Below are 22,650 nucleotides of genomic sequence, written 5' to 3'. Positions count from 1 at the left end.
AGGAATGTTTCCAGCACTTTGTTGAATCTATACCACAAAGAATCAAGTCCAGACATGGTCCAGTTCAATTTTGCTGTGTTGATTAAGGTCTTGGCTACATGTTTTTCATTCTTGTTGATTGTTATTGGTGTAGGAATCTATAAAGCACAATGTTTTTGCTTTGCAAAGCACAAACATCATCTTAAAAATTAGGTCAAGACGAAATTTTATTTATTTTTTAATTTTTTTTTATTTTTTATTAAACCATCATATTGCCAAGAAAAAACAACAAAGATCAAAATTCACGTATTTACAGCACAGTTTTTGTCTGAAAATAAAGGAATATTAGGAAAAGTACTTTTAAAGAATGTCATACCAAAATGGCTTATCCTCAGTTTGGAAAAAACAAACAAACAAACAAAAAAAAAAACCACCCAAACAACCAAAGAAAAAAAGTGGCACAGTCATATGAATGGGTACTGCTATTTTATGTGTCCTGCATTTTGGAATGAATTCTCTATTTAGTGTTCAACACACAAGACAAATCCAAGTAATCAGTAGTCAGACAAATAAATTACAGAGAATACTGACAAACTCACACATACCTTTCAGTTTATATTTATTACAAAAAAACAACAAAAAACTAAGGACATCAAAGGGAAAATTCAAACTACTGTGGACAAAACAAACATGTATATTTTTTTGCTGTTCTGTTTTGGACTGTGTGGACTGGTGTGAAATTTAATAAAATAGCCAATGGTTATGTTATTGTTAAGTGAATAAGTGTGGTAAAATGCATATGAATATCTTTTCATATTAAAAAGCTCAACAATACAAAAAACAAAAAAAGTCTAACAATAATTTAATAATTACATGATGAACCCTAATACATAACCCAACTGTAATTTATAACTAAGAAAAATAAAGTGATAGGTTCTTACATGCCCAGTATGCGGTTTATAATTGTAGAACAGAAACTGCTGTCCTGTCAAGTGAATAAAAAGAAGATATACTGTAAATCTGCACTGTATGAGGAGTTATCAGAATCCATGATATACTCTCTGTAGATGAATATAATAATATATGTGTAATTAAGACAATGGAATGGCTAAAAGCCAAGTGATTTATCATAACATTTATATACAAATTTTGGCCATGGTTTTATAACTTCCCTTTCTGATATTTCTTTGTAAGTAAATAGAGTTGTGGTACATACAGTGTTGTTATAATAATAATAATAATAATAATAATAATAACTACAGTAAGAACTAAAGAAGATCTTCCCAATTCTCGATGTAACCCGTTTAACTTGACCTACATTGTACCTTGTGACTTAAGTAGTTTTATTTACATTATGGTCAGATCTGTGCTATTATTCTCACCTTTTTTTATATTTTATTACATAATGTACAGTAGGTATCCAGAAAACGTGGAGTGGACATACTGACCAGCATAAAGTCCTGCTGCCTGCTCCGATGGTAGCTGTATATGCACAGTGTCTCCTTTTCTTAATGGGAGTACAGCACTCCCTGAAGCCTGATCTAGCAATCCCTTTTTATACTCATCATAAGTGTACATAACTGGCTCATTATTCTTCATCAGTGCCACCCACACATTACTTCCTTTGCAGTGTACGTTGTAAGAAAAGTAGTAGATCCCTGGTATGCTACAGGTAAAAACACCATTCTGAGGACTGTAGTCCTGATTGCCATTGTGCAAGAGTTTGTCAAAGATGACAGGGGAACCCACAGGGGGGAATGGATTTGTGAGTTTAGCTGTGAATGCAGGCAGCTCAGGGCCATTTCCACCAATCTCACCTCCATTTGGGTTCTTGTAACCTTGTTTTTGGCCACTGTATGGGCCAGTCATAGGAAGGATCTGTCCAAGGTCAGGAAATGTAGCAGGTTGTCCAGGAGGTCCAGGGGGTCCAGGTTGTCCCGGTTGCCCTGGAAATCCAGGAGGACCACTGGGACCGGGGTTACCTTGTGGACCAACAAGACCTGTGGGTCCTGGGGCTCCCTCACCAGGATAGCCAGGTTTACCTGTTAAGCCTGCATCGCCTTTTCGTCCAGGAAGCCCAGGGGGTCCAATTGGGCCCCCTGGTCCTGCAAGCCCTGGAATACCTTGTGGTCCCTGGGGGCCTTTCTCTCCAGCCTGTCCTCCTTCTCCTCTTGTTCCTGTTAATCCTGCAGCACCAGGGGCACCAGGTAAACCCCTAACACCAGCTTCTCCTTTTGGGCCAGTGGACCCTTGTAAGCCTCTTGGTCCTGGTTGCCCACCCTCTCCTGATCTACCAGGCTGTCCGGGAATCCCTGGAGGACCTGTCTGACCCTTTATTCCTGGATTTCCTCTTGGTCCTATGACACCATCATCTCCTTTTAATCCTGGGAAGCCAAGACTACCAGGAAGGCCTATTGGACCTGGTGGGCCAGGTATTCCACTTGAACCAGTGGGACCAATGACACCTGTGAGACCTGGGTGACCTTTATCACCTTTTGGACCTGGTGCTCCAGGAAGACCAGCATGTCCCTTATGACCCTTAGGTCCTGGAAACCCTGGTTTACCATAACCTGGCAAGCCTGGGTTCCCTGGTAAACCAGGGAGACCTGGTTCCCCCTTCCCTCCAGATACCCCCGGGTGCCCACTGAAACCATCTTTTCCTGGTTTTCCAATTCCTGGTACACCTGGTACGCCTGGTTGGCCTCTTTCACCAGGTGCCCCTGCCAGTCCTGGTTCTCCAGGAGAACCAGGCTTTCCTGGTATTCCTGGATGTCCAGGAAGACCATTCATACCAGGTTTACCAATGCCAGCAATGCCCACCTGTCCAGGTGGACCTGGTGGCCCACCAGGGCCTTTCAAGCCTGGAAAACCAGGTATACCAAGTCCTTTGTCTCCTTTGGGGCCTGGAGGACCAGGAAGCCCAGGCAGACCTTTTTGGCCAGGCTCCCCTAGAGGACCTCGCTGTCCTGGAAGTCCCTGATCTCCTGCTTTTGGAATCCCAGGGAGTCCTGAGGGACCTGGAAGTCCTGGAGGCCCAGGAGGTCCAGTTACGCCTACATCACCATTAGGACCAAGATCACCTTTTGATCCTGGTAATCCAGGTCCTCCAGGTTTTCCTGGCAATCCTGGCATACCAGGTTTTCCAACTCCTGGGTAGCCAGAAGGACCAGGAGGGCCTGGCTTTCCTGGTAAACCTGGCAATCCCTGTCCTGGAAGCCCAGGAGGGCCTTGTGGTCCTGGTGGTCCTGTTGGCCCTGGGGTACCTTGAATTCCTTGCAGTCCCTTTGGGAGACCTTTTACCCCTGGAACAGGAGGGCGTGGACCTTTAGCTCCTCTGGGAAAGGTTTGTCCTGTCAAGGAAAATACTAAAAGAGGTAAGTGTTGACCCACTAAATAATGATCTGACATGATCAGTTATCAGCAGTGTTGGGAAGATTACAGAATACATGCCCCAAAATGTATTTTGTAACATATTCCGTTACGTTACTCAATGAGAGTAACGTATTCTGAATACTTTGGATTACTTAATATATTATCATGCTTTTTTACAACTACATGAATGTCCTATTGCTTTTTGCGACATTACTATTACTATTATGGTTACTCGCCATACCAATAGCAACTAGATTTTTAAATCTTAATATAAAATGAGTAACAGTAGGGTGGACATTTGGTACGGCTGAACTTTTTGCAGTCATCTCGTATAGAAAACTATTCGGTGCGTATATAAAACAGGTCCGTGGCTCTGAACCATAGTAAAGGGACCTGTGGCTAATATGTCGGGTTCCGTGTCGGGCTCGTAGCCGAAAACTAGCTTTACTTTGTTGTCTGGGTCAGCTTTGCTAGCGAGAGACAGAGAGGCGTTGAAAGGCTGCTCCAATGGAACTTATTGTTTCGGAGGAAAACACGAACACAGTGTACAGTGGAGTCTTAATAACGTACTTACAACTGAGCTCGTCAGGCACTCTTTTTGGCTGCAGTTGTTATTATTATATTTACATGCAGTTTCTGCTCACAGAGCAGAAACTGTTTAGATGTTTCTGCTCTGTGACAACTTGTACTTTTCCACTCACCTTTTTCTCCCTCCCTCGCTCACAGACACATAACGGGTATGGCAGCTCATTCTCCCTGCAGCACAGACTACACTGCCCATGAGGCTACATTCTTTAGGGCTATGCCTTTAATACTCTGGCCTATTGCCTTCATATCAAATCATTTTTAAAAATATTTCTTCACGTCATTATGAGACGCGAGATTGAGACACAGGCATTTGAGCCTCTTAATGTGTGTTTTGTTTGGGTTTCCACTGGTGTGGAATTACCAAAAATAGAGAGGGGATAGCCTAACATATGAAACAGGAAAAGAACGCCGTGTAATCCCTTTATTTCAACAAAGTAACTGTATTCTGAATACCACCTTTTTAAACAGTAACTGTAACGTAATACAGTTACTCATATTTTGTATTTTAAATACGTAACGGCGATACATATTCCGTTACTCCCCAACACTGGTTATCAGTAGTTAGTGATCGATGTTAACTAAAAAGATTTTAATACAGTTACTACTCACTGCATCTGAAAATGGATGACCCCTTATTAGGTCATTTGATTATAAATAAATGAACTAATAATGAACTAAAATAATTATTTACAGTGCTGTTGAAATAATGAAAACAGACATAATGAATCTATTGTAAAGTAAGTCGCAAAAGCACAGGAGGAAAGAAAACCAAGAAAAAAAAAGAAAGAAAGAAAATTCAAAACCAGGGAGCGCTCCATGTAAATAATTAATTTATTGTAGCAGTGCACTTAAGTTAATATCTTGTCAGTTTTACGCCATCTCCCCTGTATTTATAATGGAATTTGAAGGCAGTTTTTAGTAAAAAGGTGTTAGTTAGTCAATGCAAAAAAGCTAAGAATTTAGTTCATGTCATATGTTGGAATATACAGATAAATATGTCGATGTCGATCTTACGTGCTGCACAATAATTTTTAATATTTAGTATTTACTGTTATATTCCCATAGATCATCGTAATGATGTTGTTTATTATATTGCTCTCTTTTTTTCTGCTTGTTTTCTCTTTTTTCTTTCTCAACAGGTGATCCAGGTGATTGATATATGTATTTTTTGTCTGCTTATTTTGTTGGTTTTTGTTTTTTTGCCCTTTATCACCATTCCTCTTCCCCTCTGTTTTTCTTTCCCTCTTTCTTTCTCCCCTTTCTTTTCCCCAGTCAAGTCTGTCCTTTATTTAGCAGGTTAAAATAAAATAAACAATAAAAGGCGAATCAAATAGACCAATACGGCAAGGCTGGGTTGGTCGATTTGGTAAAGTAAATCCGTTGGGCATCTTTCTTTGCCTTTAGACAATAATTCTGATGGCAAAAGAGCCAAACGGGACAGGCAAAAAAACCCAAAAGAATATATAGATAAATATGTAAAAAGGACCCATTGACGTATTTGATCTGTTTTACAGCAGGTTGTTAGTTTATTAATTATGGTATTAGAAAAGATGCAGGAGCTAAAAGTAATTTTTCACAAACATATTGAACTCACCTTTGCCATCTGTCAGTGGTCTCTCTTTACCCATGTGCAATGGCGGTTGAGGAAACTCTTGTCCATACTGAGGAAGTATTGGCATCTCATTCTCCAGAAACTGTTGCTGTGGATATGCATCATATTGTGGCAATGGCTGGGGCTGTTGGGGTGGCTGTTTATGTCCATAATACACCCCACCATGAGCAAGGTATAGTAAACATAGCTGTAACACTGTGATGAGAAGATAGAAAGAATGGAGGGATACAGCCACCATTTTCTGCAATTGAGAAACAAAAAGTGGAACTATAAGACAGATATAAAGATTTCAGTGAAATTAAATGAAAGCATCTACACACATGAAAAATCTTCGTATCTATCTTCATATCATATCTATATATCTCGTTAGCGGTATCCTTGAGGGTATCTTGAAGGTATCTTGATTCTTTAGATGAATATCAATTAATTTCCAAAACCACTACACATCTTCCCATAAAATACAGAAAATGCTGTTTTGTAAAAGCAAATAAACTTCACAATTTGTATCACAAGTAAACAGCTTTATTGGTTGACATTGATACATATATTTGTATAATGAATGTATTATTTACTTCTAGGTAATTTACTTAATTAATGTGAATAGAGTTTGGTCATTTAGGGTGTCTTGTGCTACTCATCAATGGGATAAATGCTGTGCAAACAGCATTTAATTATTTAGAGAAGAAAATAATAATAATTAAGCCTATTAATGGTTTATGGCCATGCTCTTAAACCATACTGGTACATAGATGAATTCAAATGCCAGGTTTCAAGAGCTTACAAAATTCACTTGTCAAACCAAAGAAATCACCCAAACCCTCCACTGCACATATGTGACCTAGCTTAGATATCTTTTCAGAAACACTGTGTAAAAGCCTCCCACATCCTTGAAGTGATTCACACATACATATTATAATTAAGAGGCCCCACAGGGGATGTGGCCAGTTTTGAACATAATCTTTAATTCTTTAAACATGTCTGCGCTAAGGAGATCAGCTAAGCACTGCCAAAAGCACTGTGTGAAAATAAACACTGATGGGTGAATGCATGTTTTCCTCAGCTGCAGTGTTTGTGTGTCCTGAAACCGAACCAAAGAGATCAAACATTTTGGAAAGCTGCAATAACTGAAGGCTTGCTTACATTTTTTAGAGCAATTATTCTAAAAAGAAAGCTTAGGCTACGTTCACACTGCAGGTCTTAATGCTCAATTCCGATTTTTTGATCAAATCCGATTTTTTTGTCTGCTCGTTCACACTACAAATAAAATGCGACAGCAAACGCTCTCTAGTGTGAACGCTCAAAGCGGCCCGCATGCGCAAAAGAAGATGTCACACACAACGCGCTCTGTTTAGACCCAGAGCAACAGTATTGTTTGACTGATGGCCCTTAATATAAAGACTTCGGTCTTCACGTTTCCCAATTTTTGCTTTAAGTTATTTTGTTATTTACATAATAATGTAAATAACCTAATAATGATCCTTATTGCCGTTTAAGAGAGGAGCGGTGCTTCAAAGGATAGCTGCAGATTTCTGTCAGAATCTGCAGATTATACAGTACAAATAAAATGTTTACGTTGTCTTCCCAACAGTTTCACTGACATCCGCACTGGATGGCCAGGAAGCGTTCGCGATGTCTTCTCGGGCGCTTCTCTGGCGCTGATAATTGGCTTCAGTCTTGTGTCGGTGACGTAAAAGGCGGATTTAATGCGACTTGACCGTTCAAACAGCAGTCGCTTTCTAAAACATCGGATATGTATCGGATTCAGTACCACATACGAAAGTGACCCAGATCGGATTTGAAAATATCGGATTTGCGCCGTTCACACTGTCATAGCATGATCGGATATGGGTCGCATAGGGTCAAAAAATCGGATTTGATGCGCTTTCGCCTGCAGTGTGAACGTAGCCTAAGTTGTGTTGACTGGATGTTTCCAGGGGATTATTTTTAGAATGGAAATACTTATGTGTCTAGTTTCTCTGCAAAATCAGCATGTTAGAGATGTTAGGGTTGATTTGAATATGTTGCAGTAGCTATTGCACAGGTTGCCATCTACTGCATGGTTAACATTGAGATGTGGACACCCATTCAGATATGCACACTTACAGCCAGTTTGGAATCTTTGTACTGTGGGAGGGAACCCACACAGGAACAGGGGGAACAGGCAAGCTCTACACAGAGAGGCCCCAGCTGACTAGTGGACATAAACCCAGGACCCACTTACAGTGAAGTGACTGCACTTCTCATCTAACTATATACATATTTCAATATCAAATAATTAACTGCTAGAGAAAACTACCAGCAGAAGCTTTCAGAATCTTCTCTCCACCATTTTCTAAAAGCCTCATAATGTTATTGAACAATATCTACATATTTCAAGGTTATAAGTTTGATCCTGAGATAAGCCAAGAGGCAACATAATAGCTTAGCATGTAAAAAGTCTTCAGTAAAGTCTTTAGAGTTCAAGTTCGAGTCTGTGTGAGTGTCGATCTCCAGTAATTGAAAAAACTACTAAAAAGCACTCAAAGACAGAAAGAGTCTTGGATGTGCTTCAGACGATTTTGACATTGTGCATTCAACATTCAAACTACTGTGCTTACAAAATACCAACACACATAACACAGCACCTTTTGCAGTTTGGTGCCTAAAAGTCTAAAAAACCTCAAAAAACCTAATCTTGATTCCTCTGTCCTTGCAAATTTTAGACCTATTTCTAAGGTCTCGTTTCTGTCATTTCAGTGTCCCGATAAAGTCAAGACTTGAATGGCGTAAATGTTCTTAATCTTAACAAGGAAAAAAAAGTGATCATCTTTGGACCAAGCTGTAATTCCAGTACCCCAGATCTTGACCTGCGCAGTTTAGTACCTTTTGCTAAACCGCATGCAAAAAATTTGGGGGTTATACTGGATAATAAGTTTACCTTTAAGAAACAAATGAACTCTGTTGTACAGCGGTCCTTTTTAAAATTGAGGCTCTTATCCAAGGTGAGATCATTCTTATCTTTTATCTTTGATGTCATTTGTTACTGTGTAATTTTTATCTTTGTACAGCACTTTGGTCAACATTTTGTTGTTATTAAATGTGCTATATAAATAAAAAAATAAAGTAAAGTAAAAGGCTAATTAAAAAACTTTAAAAGGGGGAGTTACTGTTTGAGGACTGCTTGTCAGTTTGGACAGTCAAAAGCTTAACTGTCAGTTTGGAGAAATTTGGAGGTTCTAAGTTCAGGCGTTCACTGAGTTTTTGAAGGATAACAGTGAGAGTAAACAGTGAAAAGCTCTATGAATGAACACCTCAAGTGTAGCCTGGAAGTACTAAAGCTAAAGCTTACTGAAGCTGGGTTTGATTCTTATCAGAATTTGGTAATTTATGATGTCTTGGATCTAAATGCTTCAAGAAAACCAGTTTAAATATGTGATTAAACAGCACATATAGACTAGAGATTAATTTTGAAAGGAAAGAGTGAAACTCTAGTCCGGTCAAATAGGTCAGACTGCTTGAAGCTGTGGAGTCTGTTCTTATGAGAGCTGTTATAGTTTGAAGCACAATACCAACAATGAAATGTTCAGAGAAAAACCTAAATGCCATAAAACTCACAGTTAACTGAAAGTTAATTAAAAAAACAACAACATTAAGAATAAAAAAGATCACACTTAAGCACTGCAACACTGATTCACAACCACTCCTGAAGTGAACTTTTGCTTCAGAACTGATATGATCATAACTGAATGACAAATTGTAATGAATTCTGTATCACCTTTTTGTTTTTCAAAGAAGAACATGGCCTTTAATATCACTGACTGTAACTAACTGTCAGAACTAGCAAAACATTTGGGATGAAAATGTCTGTTTAGGTTTGTTTGCCTCCCCTGTTTGTGGAGGATCAGTTCACTCATTATTTCTTTGCCTTTTGTGGATTAAACCTCAGAGGGAAGCAACAACAAACACACCTAATTTATGAAACTTTTTCAGACTTATGGTTTGTGCTTGAACCCCAAATATTTAACAAGGTAAAATACAGCTATATACGCAAACTGCCCCTAATCTAACTATTTCTTTATGTTTAAAGTTCATAGTGGTCACAGGAAGACCAAGGTAATAGGAAAGCCTGTAAGGAAGATTGTTAGAAGACTGGTTGGTGGTTCTATATATTTGGTGCAATTTTTAGATTCAACACCTGAAGTAAAAAATTGAAGAACAACTGAAAGTGCCATGTGTGTATAGCTGTTGGAAAGCATTACTATGAAGCAGTTGCTGCTGCTACTACCCTAATGTAACCCATCAACACTGACCGATATCAGTTATCAGTTATTTATGCCATATGGGTAATAACCCATCCATCCATTCGCTTCTGCTTATCCTTTTTCAGGGTCGCGGGGGGCGCTGGAGCCTATCCCAGCTGTCATAGGGCGAGAGGCGGGGTACACCCTGGACAGGTCGCCAGTCTGTCGCAGGGCCAACATACAGGGACAGACAACCATTCGCACTCACTTTCATTCACACATTCACACCTAGTGACAATTTGGGTTATCCAATTAACCTATCCCCACTAAGTGCATGTCTTTGGACGGTGGGAGGAAGCCGGAGTACCCGGAGGGAACCCACGCAAACACGGGGAGAACATGCAAACTCCACACAGAAAGACCCCGGCCTGATGTTGGAATTGAACTCAGGACCTTCTTGCTGTGCGGCAACAGTGCTAACCACCGTGCCACCGTGCTGCCATATGGGTAATAACCCATATGGCATAAATAACTGATAACTGATATCGTTAATATTTAAGTAAACTTCCTCAGCATTCAAACTTTGTGTTTCTTTCATGTCAGTGCACTCACATATATTTGTTACCCAAATGCTCTGTTGTTTGGCTAAAGCTAACTTGGGCAAAGATATACGTAAATACATGGAAATCTATGGGTAAGGTCTATGACAAGTTACAGAGATATCACCCCAATTAGAGAAACCACCTGAGTCAAAACATGGGGAAGCACCCGTTACATTTGTGCAGCTGGTTCATGGAGGAAAGAGACGTAGGTCATAATGTGGAACAAAGTGTTAAATACAGTGAAAGTGGGACCACTGCAGCCATTATGCATGCCTTTTTATATTTGTTCATGCATCTTCCTTGTCGTGAGCAAATGTTTCTACCAGTGCACTACTGGGCTGTTTTTGGAGGACTGCACACAAACAGTTCTGTGTTGGTTGCATACCCATAGTCCTTTCCTCTGTGTACTCAAAGACCTATGCAATGGTTCCATAAATCCACCCTTAGGCACAAAATATTTGAAAACTCACTGTTGGAACATTTAATTTAAATAGTCATTAAAATTCCAGAGTTTCAGCTGCTGTTTTACATTTTTAATGAATTTCTTCCAGAGGAAAAAAGAACAGACCGCTTCAATAAAAAACGATTTGCCAACTGACTGAATTTCAGTCATGTCAGCGTTTTAATGTCACATTTTAGGCGAGACAATCTTTTGCTTTTCGTGCATCTCCAAACATTCAATCTTGGAGCAAAATCACTTGTTTAATCTTTTTCAGCTATAAAGCCAGCAGGAGACTGATCCTCAAATATTGAGCTTCTAAGCAGAACATGGTTTCACACGTTGGGAATTCGCTCTGCAGACAAAAAAGGAACACATGTTTGGCAAGGAAATAACAAAGAGGACCTCCAAGGATATGCCACTCTTCATGGCTCAGAGACATAAAGCATACAAAAACATACCCAGTTTTAACGGGTTGGTTTGCTGCAAAGCAAACAACCCAAGTACATGTTATGCTCGGCTAAGTTCTTTATTATTATTTTTCTTCCTTGGCATTGCCTCCCCACACCATTTGTCATAGTGAGCAAAAATTAGCTGTGAGGCGACTGATTCTATGCAGTTTTAGTTTAGGTTTTACCGTTTTCAAACAGTTAATTAACAATTTGTTGCAAAAACATCATAAAAATTCCTTCCTATTCTCCCCATTGGGTACACCTGTGGCTAAACACTATTGGGTACACTTAGCAGACCATATCAGTAAGTACACCTGTCACTGGCCGGCCACTTTTTAGGCACATCTGTATACACACTACGACTGTTTTGTATAAAGTATACACATGTCTAGCCAAATTTTGAAGAGGTGGCAACAGACAATATTTGGTAGGACATGTTGTGGCAGATCTTTTATACAATATATATAATTTATTTATCCAGATAAAAGGTATTATTGAGATTAAAAATGGCTTTTCCAAGTGGCAAGTATAGTATAACAAATTATGGAAATGAACACAACTGACATTCAATACAGGCAAGTGCACACAAACATCCGAATCAAAACGCAAGCACGGTCCACTCTACACCAGTGTTGTGGTGCTGTGATACAGTTGAAGAGTTTATTGAAGCTTATTAACTTATTGTGTCACGCTGTCAGGGTAGCTGCCCTTAATTATACAGCTAGCCTTTATTTACAGACGGTCGATATCATCAGTCATTTTTTGGTTTACAGACGGTTTAATGGGAAAGCAATTGGAGCGTCTAGACCACAGACTAAATTGCAATAAGTATTGAATTCTAATGACATTGCACTATGTGTTTAGCTTTGATACTTGAGTACCTTGCGTGGCAAACATTATAACACAACAAATAAAGAAACCTGAATCATTTTGTTCTGGGTTATTACACTTTTCCCATCACAACGGCTGCAGTAAAATTCTCATGTATTTGCTTTCCACCTTCGTTTTAAGATTTAAGAGGAACAGCTTCTCCCGGCACAACGAAAGGTTTGCAATTCTTTATCAAGAAGCATGTAGTTATGAGCAGTGTTGGTCAAGTTACTTGAAAAAAGTAATCAGTAACTAATTACTGATTACTTCCCCAAAAAAGTAATCCCGTTACTTTACTGATTACTTATTTTCAAAAGTAATTAATTACTTAGTTACTTAGTTACTTAGTTACTTTTTAAAAACACGATTTACAACCTGAAGAGGTGATAAAGCGATAGATCTTTCAGCCCAATTCTACTTTTTCTACATAATCCATCATACAAAATGTAATCAAATGGAAAAGTCTCTTTTTTAACTTGTTTTATCATTTTTAATCTTTTAACTTTATGCATCAAGCAAAAATTTAATTATATGCAACATTCTCTGACTTGAATAAATGAGTTTAACATTTAAACCTATTTTCTGCACATTCCAGCACATAAAATAAAATAATTTTTTGTGTTTACACTCACTCTTTCAAATAGATGCAAGTAAAACACAGCAGAACATAAATAAAGTCAAAGACTCAGCGGTCCTGTTGCTCTATTTTCACCTGTAAAGCAGGACTGCAGTAGGCGGAGGTTTACCCTGGTGCAGGTGTGTAGCGGTCAGTGGAAGGATACGGCAGTGTCTCTGTGAGTTTCCCATTACGTCGTTGCGCTCTTGGTGCTTCCTTGGAAGTTTAGGGGTTTTTTTCGCTGTAAAAAGAAGTTTTCTTCCCACGCACGATGGACGCTAATGTTTTTGTCACTTTTTATGGAATCAAACTCAAAGTAAGGTCAGTACTTCCACGCTTTAAACGCTGCATGCTCATACTCTCTCCCGCACTCGATATGTGATCCATTGTTGATCTGCACACAGCTGTTGTCACTAACGGCGCACTCGCTTACGTCACTGTCGTGAGACATTCTCGCAAAAAATCACGGTTTTAGTAACGCAGTAACGCAGCGTTCCTTTGGGAAAGTAACGGTAATCTAATTACCGATTTTGCAATAGTAATCCCTTACTTTACTCGTTACTCGAAAAAAGTAATCAGATTACAGTAACGCGTTACAAGTAACGCGTTACTGCCCATCTCTGGTTATGAGGTGCTTAAAGTAAAAGCACACGCTCTAATAATGACACTTTCACGACACAATCATTGTTTCTGACAAAATTATTGGACAGAGTTTAGTCTAGTCAGGAAACTAGGCATGACCATTATGCATTCACAATTATGTTTCACAGTGAACCTGACAAAAGCTGCAGATGAAAAACAACTACTCTCAAACATCTTTTTTCAACACAATATGGTCTTGCTGTGTCCCTGAACGAATAGCTTGACAATAAATATTTCCTCTCTGCAACAACAACCAAATAGAATCCACTTAGAATCCCTTCTATGATTTAAACTTTCACCTTGTGCATGACCTCAGCTTTGATGAAATCTCTTCAGACACCTCCACACCCGGCACTCGATGACAATCTCATGCAACAAAGACTACTCGGCCCACTGTGGTTCCTGGTTCCTCTCAGCCTCTTTGCCAATACATACAACCGCAGCTGGCTTTGCCTGGTGATGAGCCACCAGTCTTTTATCACCTCTAGATTGGCTTTGGAAATAATCACATTTCCATTTCTCCTCTGGGTTCCTCTCCTGACTTATTCCAGATGTGGGGAATCTATTGCTTGATAAACAAACGGTGAGGAACAGAGGCATGTCATTGCTTATAGACACGGGTGCCAGTCTTAATTGCCTGTGGTCGGGCTTGGCTTTTGTACTTTAAACAGAGGGTCCTTCTTTTCCAATAAGAGTGGGAAACTAACTGTGCTGCAGGATATAAAGCAAACTTTTGAAATTTCAACACCAATGATGCATACTGATCATTGACAGAGAAGCCTTTGTGTGCAAGTGTCAAGGCTACAAATTAATGCTGAATGGCTGAGACCATTGTTAGTGAACAAATCCAAATGCAAGAGAAAAACTTCAGAATTCTAAAACAATTTCAAAACAATATCCAGAAGCTAACTGAGCAGGATTTATACTGGCATAATGGACATATTGTCATTTTGGCTGTAAGATTAAAAAAACAATTGTCATCTTTCAGGAACCATTGGAATTTTTCTCTCGAGCCTAAAATGGTTGAGGAGTACAGTAATGTGAAGCGGTAACAACTAGGCAGAGCTTTTTTCTGTCCATGTTCAGATATCAGTACCTTGTGAATGCCTTGTACAACCATGATACTTAAAATATTTATACATTTATAAATAAAGTGTTAAGCTCTATTAAAGCTAAACAATATGTACTGAGCCCTGCGACAGACTGGCGACCTGTCCAGGGTGTACCCCGCCTCTCTCCCCATGACAGCTGGGATAGGCTCCAGCACCCCCCGTGACCCTGAAAAGGATAAGCAGAAGCAAATGAATGGAATATGTACTGAGGTTTTCCAGACATCCTCTGACAGTGTGGTGTTAAGTTATCCAACATTTTGGATGCATGGCAATCATGGTCACAATGTAGGATCAAGTGGATGAAGTGAACAAGGCCCCATTACACCTAGAGACCTAGAGACCATTAAGCCTAGAGACTGGTCTGCAACCATCTGGCAACCATCTGGTACTCCCCAACCATTTGGGGAGTACACTAATAGCAATAGTCCAATATGGTGGACAACGTTCAAGCATTGTGCACATGATGTCACGTGAGAAAATTAGTCCAGACATATTTTTACATTTCTAGGAAGACATTGCTATCTTCAGCAAAACAATGCCAAACTTCACTGTGCATCATTTCCAAGAGCATGACTAAACATAAGTAAAGAAAGTACTATGCAGTAATACTGATGGGTTAGGAAGCTCTTAGTGTCACAAAGGTTCCTCTCTTTTTATCTGGACAGGTCACCATAGAAACTTTGACTAGGTCAAAGTGAATTTAGGATTGTTGAATGTGTCTTTTGTCCTGTCTTCCTCTTTTCATCCCCAACTGGTCACGGCAAATGGCTGCCCCTCCCCGAGACTGGCTCTGTCTGGGGTTTCTTCCTGTTAAAAGGGAGTTTTTCCTTCCCACTGTCACCAGGTGCTTGCTCAAAGGAGTCATTTAATTGTTAGGGTATGACTCTATTATTGTAGGGTCTTTACAATGCAATGTAAAACACTTTGAGGCAGGCTACTGTTATTGTGATTTGGTGCTATATAAATAAAATTGAATTGAATTGAAGTTAACATAAAGAAAGCATGAAATGATCTGGCTCATGATTCAGGCTTCAGCATCATGCTTTATTTCATTTCAACAACCCTGCCATGGGGATTTCACTACCTGAGCTCCAGCAGACCCAAGAACAATACAGATGTTGTTCTCTTCAACTGACCTTTTTTTTTTTTTTAAATAGACTGAGTCAAAACACACTAAAATATGAACATCGCTTTTGGACGGTCAAAACAAACCCATCTGACCTCGTAAGACACAATATTCTCATACAATAATGTGTGTAACAATTCTGTCAGTGTAATGTGGAAACGCTTTTCAGCTCCTACACACAAACACAAAGGAATGCAACAATCAGCTGACAGGAACACGAGCGCCAAGACGACATCTGGGGAATGTACCTGAGTATACGTGCGACCCACTGCATGAATTTATGTGAGCTGATGCTAACCTTTATAAGAAAAACACACCACCGCTACAGTCTCAGTCTGGAGTACTCACACTGTGGGTATGCTTGGAGTTTCTGCAGACAAGGACAACAACACACACCTGAAGCCAAAAACAACTAACTCACTGTATCCAGAACCATGATAGGAAAATAAAGTCAAAACAGCTCTACTAATAATGATATCTATCAGACAGGACCTGTAGTGAGGCAAGTGGCTCAATAGAGGGTGCCAAACTACATTACTACTCAGATTTTCAGTTCATCAATACAGTCTATTTTGTTTACTTGCCTTTTTCACAGGCTGGGTGGATACTGGCTGTAGCTCAGGTGGCAGAGCAGGTCAGCCACTAATCTGAAGGTTGGTGGTTTGATCCCAGGCTGCCTCCTGGCGGCATGCCAAATATCCTTGGGCAAGATACTAACCCCGTGTTTGCCTACTGGTGGTGGTCAGAGGGCCCGGTGGCGCCAGTGTCCGGCAGCCTCGCCTCTGTCAGTGCGCCCCAGGGCAGCTGTGGCTACAATGTAGCTTACCATCACCAGTGTGTGAATGAGTGAATGACTGAATGTAGTGCGAAGCGCTTTGGGGTCCTTAGGGACTAGAAAAGCGCTATACAAATGCAGGCCATTAGTCCAGTGGGGGAAAAAGATATCCTGGCAAAGGCTGCTTTTTAATAATAAGATTTATTTTTGTTGTTTATCATAATTTATACTAAGTTTTGTGCATCATCATCATCCCCATTTTCCTCCTTGTTATTCTCCAAGCCTGTGCTGCTTTTCTCTTTTGTTTTCACTCTAAGCAGCTGATTCATCTCAGCTCAATCATCATGTAACTTTTTGATCATTTCTCCCTCTTCCTGCTCATCTTCATAGTGAGAATATTAACTTTCCCCCCTAAGCAGTGAGTTAAAAAATGAAGAAAAATGGGTGTGAACGCTTCCCCAGCTCAGCTTCCTATCTCTCCATCTTTGCTAACTTTGCTTTCTTATATATATATCTTTCAGCTTTTGCCATTGATGTCACATCTACACACAGCCTCAAATCCCACAATGCATGGATGTAGCACCTGGATGCATTTTTAATTGCTCACCGCTCACTCTATCCTTTGAAAAGCCTTGCACATACACCCACGCAGTCCACCCGACCTCATCACCCATCTCACTGACATATTTTTCCCTCTCCTGCAGTTGTAGGAACCACAAGTCACAGAGTGCCTGCCCACAATTTTCATTTCAGGGCAAAAACTGGAGTGGGAGGAGAATTATTTTCCTATTAGCTTTTGAGTTCTGTCAAAACAGAGTATCTGATGTCAGTGGACAGCAACTAATAGCAACCCAGACCGAAGAGGCACTTTAGGTTGTTTCCATGTTTAAAGAAAAAGAAATTCAATGAGAAGAAAGGATGAGAACGTTTATGTTTGGATCTTATCGAATTTGATTTAAATAGGGAAGATTTATAGGTACAGCAACAAAGAAATGCTTGCATCAGATTTAGACTTCTCCCTTGAACTTTGTGCGGTCTCTGCCGCAATCTTTCTTGGTCTCCCTCGTATTTAGCTGGTGCTAAAAATGGACCCGTGAAAGAATATTTTTAAAAGTAATAACAATGTTTGGCTAATAATCAGATCTGATCAGTAATACTGTGCTAAAACCACAGACTCCACTGGAGAATTCTGCAGCTGCATAAATAGATTTCCAGTTATGAGCAAATCAGGGAACAGCACACCCTGTGTTGCCTCTGTTTTTCCAATTCCCAATCAGATACTATATTTACTCAAGCGCTAATGTTTGTGCTTTTCTACTTACTATTTCACTGGGAAATATCGTCCAGTGTAGAAGAACAGAAGTTCAGCTGTCACATTTCAGATGTCCACAGTAAACTTTCCATCCAGATGTAGTGCATATTTGGAAAAAAAAAACTGGAGTTTTTCCACTCGCTTTGTTTTTAAAATGCAAATTTTAAACATGCGCGAAACAGGTGGTTGGAAAGTTGATAGCACCAAATGGTGATTTCCCCTCACACATGTTTTCATTTAAATACTGTGGAAAGCAAATGAGGTCAAATATAACATTTCACAAAAAAAAACCCCAACTCAACAATAAAAATCTTAAAAATAATATAGACGTGACATATATATTATTTTAACCCTTTGGATGCATTTTGTTCTTTTTTGTAAAAGCATGGAGAGGCCTGACTCTTAAAAAAATGGATCAAACGGCTACAAAAGCAAAAGGTTACTTGCACACTGATTTTATAGCTTGTAGCACCTTTAGTTGCAATAACTAACTAAATAAATAAAGTAATAAAGTAACAGTTTTCTTTTTGACTTAAACAGTCTGTCACATCATTGTGGGCCAATTCTAGACCCCTCTTTTTTTTTACAAAGTTTGTTCAGGATATTGAGATTTGGAAGCATTCATGTATGCACAGCTCTCTTAAGGTCCTACCACAGCATGCCTGCACTTTGACTGACCCATTGTGACACCTTAATTGTTTTTTTTTTTTTATCAGCCATTCTGTTATAATTTTGCTGCTGTGCTTGGGATCATTGCCCTTTTTTATGCCTGAATTTGGACTAAGCTTTAGCTGTCCAAAGACAGATGGTCTCACATTTAAGTCCATACAGAGAAGTTCATGGTCGTCTTAATGACTGCAAGGTGCCGAATTCCTGTGGCTGCAAAACGAACCCAAATCATCACTTGGCCACCACTGTGATGCGTTTGATATTAAGTGTTCGTGTTGATATGCTTTGTTTGCTTTTGTGCATTAGGGATTATGCCAAACATCTCCATCCATTAGGTTTACAACACCAGAAGTGTTTTTTTTAGAGAGAAGACACTTTCTCCTGGAAACCCTACTAAACAATTCACACTTGTTTAATTTTTTTCTAATCGTGTTATCATGAACTTTAACATTTAACATGCTAACTGAGGCCTGTAGAGTCTGTATTTCTTGTGTTTGTTGTAGTTTCTTTAAGAGTTGTGTGGTCTGACCTTAGGATGAATTTGCTGAGAAGACTGTCTTTGAGTTGACAAAAACGGAATGCTCCAGACCAGCAAACAATTTTTGAGATACTTACCTTTGTAATTCCTACAAGAGCAGTAAGTTTACTGCATAGAGAACTGTAAAAACTCTTTTTCACATGCTTGTTAATGTTCAAGTCATGCTTATGGCAAGAACATCAGACTCTAATTTCTGTCAAGCCTTCATAATGTAAATTCATAACTTTTACTATGTTTTATTGGTGTTTCTACTTAAATACACCTCTGAAAATGTGCTGGTAAAGACCCAAACATGCCAAGTTCTGTCCTCAAACTGACGTCAAAAACCACTGAAGGTTTCCAACATGTTAAGATGAATGGTTTTGCAATATAGTACTGAGGATATTAAAATCACGAGCACGATTCGGTATATGATCCCTTCCAGAGGAGTAGTAATTGCTGTAGTTTGGAGGTTGGGAGCAGTCTAATATTTAAAAATGACTGGGTGGTGATTATATGTTGCTTTGAGAAGGGTTGTATTTGGGTTTTATCACCAGCAATTTCATTTTGATGGTTTCCTCTACCTCTACAGTTGATCAATCATTGAATGCACTCATATCAATTTTACTGCAATCATAAAGTGGGCTGGGGAGCATTTACGGCTTGATGTGACATGCATACATCGCCTGTACTGGTGACATGACAACAGCCAAGGGAAGCTTAATGTGTTATACAGTCACACCATAAAATATGCCACTCAGGGAAAAAATATGTTCCTCCCTTTTCCTACTTCCAGATGTTTTCGCAGCACACTATTTATGAGGGATTATAAGAACTAGGACTCCTTCTACTTAGGAGTTTAGATAAGAGTCACTTTGTAATAAATCTGCAAAATTTAAAGCTGGAACTACAAAGTGGTGTTTTGAAACAGAGCTACCACCTGTGGCTTTGAAAGAAAGTAAAGCGTGTCAGGACAGCAGCTAATGTGGAACCATTAACAGTATCTGTATTTGATTAACACTGTAAGATTGCCATAAAGTGAACCTGATTTCATCATTTGAGACATTTCTATGGCTGCAGTACTCTGCACAGTAGCACGAGACCATTTGGACACATGGCCTGAAATCACAGAGGCTGCAGCTGTGGGATCAAGAGGCACATTCCCTCAGAGCTGCATAAACACTTCCTGTTTGGTAGGTGAGAACTGCAAAGGAGTCAGACTCGGAGAGGAGAGCTGTCAAGAGACATTAACAGAGTAATAAATATGTGAAATCACAGCATGCTCACAGATACTCCTAGCAAACAAGATGAAGTATCCCTTAAATAGTGGAATAATTTGACCTAAAATACAGCCAAATAGCTGATAAATAGCTTGATTTCTGTTCACTGTAAGAAATGGTTACAGAAATATTTCACCATTTTGGGAAATATTGTGATTTTTGATGAAAGTTTGATGCAAACACTGAGAGTAAAGTAAATATGAAAGCTAGCAAGAGCATTAGCTTAGTACAAAGACAAGAGGGGGCAGCTAGCTTGGTTATGTTCAAAGATTAAAAAAAAAAAATCTCCATATTTTAAAATCTTACTACAGCAATTTTTAAAGGAACTTTGTCACATTGCATACACATTGTTGCTTACAGACACATATAAAGGGTTTTTTAAATATATGTTTTCAGTCTTTTTTCCAAACTACGCTAATAGCTGCTTCAGATTTAGCATTTAGCATAGAGTTGCGACTCTTCATCAAAAAGCCACCAAAATACATTTTCTTTACTATTTGGCAGCATGTTGTAACAGTTTTAAATGGCAAAGCTTTTCTGGGGCCAAAAAACTCAAGTGCTCACTTGAGCAGATACAGCGACATCCTGGCCCTTGGACGCAAACACTAACCCTCCCAAAAAAACCCAAACTGACCACATTTGCGAGGCTTCAAACAGTCTCATTCTCAAAATCCAAACTTTTTAAGTAACTTAAAACTGATCTGCAGATTGAGTTGAACTTTATTACAAATTTCCTCTTCTGACAACATAACAAATGCAGTCCTAGAAAAACAATGAAAAACACATGCAAGCTTCTTGGATGTCTGTTAGGTCCAGACATGTTATTGCTAAGGAAAAATGGTTGATCATCTTATCTTGATGTGAGCTGTCTGGACCTCTTTATATCCACAGCTTATTAAATTACCAAAACCCATATTAACAGTTGTAGTTTATTAATATAAATATATAACCCTAGATACGGGTGCTGCTTTTAAAGAATGGTACATGAATTTAGAGAAAAAAAAGATATTTCACATCTCCCACTTACAAAACTTATCGCCTCAGTCATCACACAAGTCTGTATAGCTCATTACATGTGCGGCTCTGCTGGCACCAAATTAATCTGCTTTAATGCCACTTTTGCAGTGTAAAATTTTTTGAATGAACCCAAACAACTTCATCTTTGACATATTTAACATGATCATAACATGGACACATGATTTCTTTACGCTTTACGGACAGGTGCACATTGAGATTTAATGTCCTTAAACTATGCTGAGAGGATAAAGATACAATAAGTCTGATCGCTTTGCATCGTGTCATTTTGAACCACCACATCAGAAAATTTATTTTAAAGTCTGGCTTGCAGTATGAAACTCTGAAAACCTTCACTTCTGCATGACAGTGAAGAAGAAGACAACGAAGAAGCAGAAGAGGTTTTCTAAAAGAAAATTTAATGAAGCATAAAAATTTCTGTCTCCAGCCCGCAGCACCAGTGTTCTGCTGAGGAGACTTTTTTCTTAAATCCTGTTTCCTCTTATTTATGCGGGACAGATTACTGCTCAAAAGCTCTTAACACCTAAATCTTCTTATCCATAAACACAGGAGGAAAAAGTGCATGTTTTTCTTGTCCTGAAAAACATGCACCTAAACTTTCTAAAATGTCAAGGCATTCCACTAACTGGTGCTAAATCCTGCCGAGACGCTGCACTGTGCATTTATTTTAACAAGCTTAAGCCCAGGTTATTCTTCCCAGGTGTCTCTTTTGGATTTTCTTTTCTTTCTCCCTCTTTCTCTGCATTGGGAAAAATGTCAGATGTGATCTGCGGAGACATCTCAGCCCATTCTTCACAGCTGTGAAGTAGGATGTCTTATGATACATTTACTTGCTTCTCAGTTTCCATGTTCCTTTGCATGTGCAATCCCAAAAGGCAAAAAAGGAAAATGATCCAATCTCTGCCTTGCAATCAGACGACCATGCCAAAGCAAAACCAAATCAAAATGAACACATTTAACTATAAGACTTGATGATGCATCACTTACCTTTGTGTGTGCTGCTGCTGCTGCTGTGGTATCACTGAGCTTTTAAGGAGTTTGTGACAGACGCTGAACAGCAGCACTGGTGAGGGTTTGGCTTTTATCTACAGGTGGGTGGAGCTGCACAGGCTGAGAGCACAGAGGAGCTGGATCTGTGCACGAGGAGAGACGGGGGGAAGAAAACAGGATCTGTGTGAGAGAGAAACCACTACTTGAACTCCATGTTTGCAGCATTAAGAGGTTATTATACACAGAAACAAAGTGAGGGGAAAGAAGAAACCCAATCAGCTGCACGAGGAGGAAGATTCTCGTTTGACTTGGACCTCTCAGTGCATTCTTTGCATGGAGAAAGATTTAAGGGCAGGGTCTTACTCTGGTTAGTCAATGCTAGCTGAGGTTAGGCTCTAGCTAAGTGGGGAGGTTTTTGTGGCAACCAAAGTGCACACACAGT

General features: G+C 39.4%; 1 protein-coding gene across 1 annotated transcript; it reads right to left on the bottom strand.

Moving 5' to 3' along the window:
• Positions 1-251: 251 nt before the first annotated feature.
• LOC309700064 (uncharacterized protein) lies at positions 252-22,280 on the bottom strand. Its single transcript, XM_082523433.1, has 3 exons — positions 22,206-22,280; positions 5,534-5,792; positions 252-3,329 (listed from the first exon to the last, which is right to left on the bottom strand). Exons 2-3 carry the CDS (start codon positions 5,787-5,789, stop codon positions 1,378-1,380), a joined length of 2,208 nt encoding a protein of 735 aa, XP_082379559.1. The 5' UTR covers positions 5,790-5,792; positions 22,206-22,280; the 3' UTR covers positions 252-1,377.
• Positions 22,281-22,650: the final 370 nt, after the last annotated feature.

This window comes from Aulonocara stuartgranti (genome assembly GCF_965226115.1).
Source record: "Aulonocara stuartgranti genome assembly, chromosome: 23".
NCBI lineage: Eukaryota > Metazoa > Chordata > Actinopteri > Cichliformes > Cichlidae > Aulonocara > Aulonocara stuartgranti.
The sequence above is the reverse complement of the archived record's forward strand: the minus strand, read 5'-3'. Positions and strand labels throughout refer to the sequence as shown.

Bases quoted from the DNA above. Each gene is read 5' to 3' on its own strand.
- LOC309700064 (XM_082523433.1), bottom strand. From the start codon at position 5,789: ATGGTGGCTGTATCCCTCCATTCTTTCTATCTTCTCATCACAGTGTTA. The intron at 3,330-5,533 runs GTGAGTTCAATA...TTTCCTTGACAG, and splicing joins ACCACTGACAGATGGCAAAG to GACAAACCTTTCCCAGAGGA.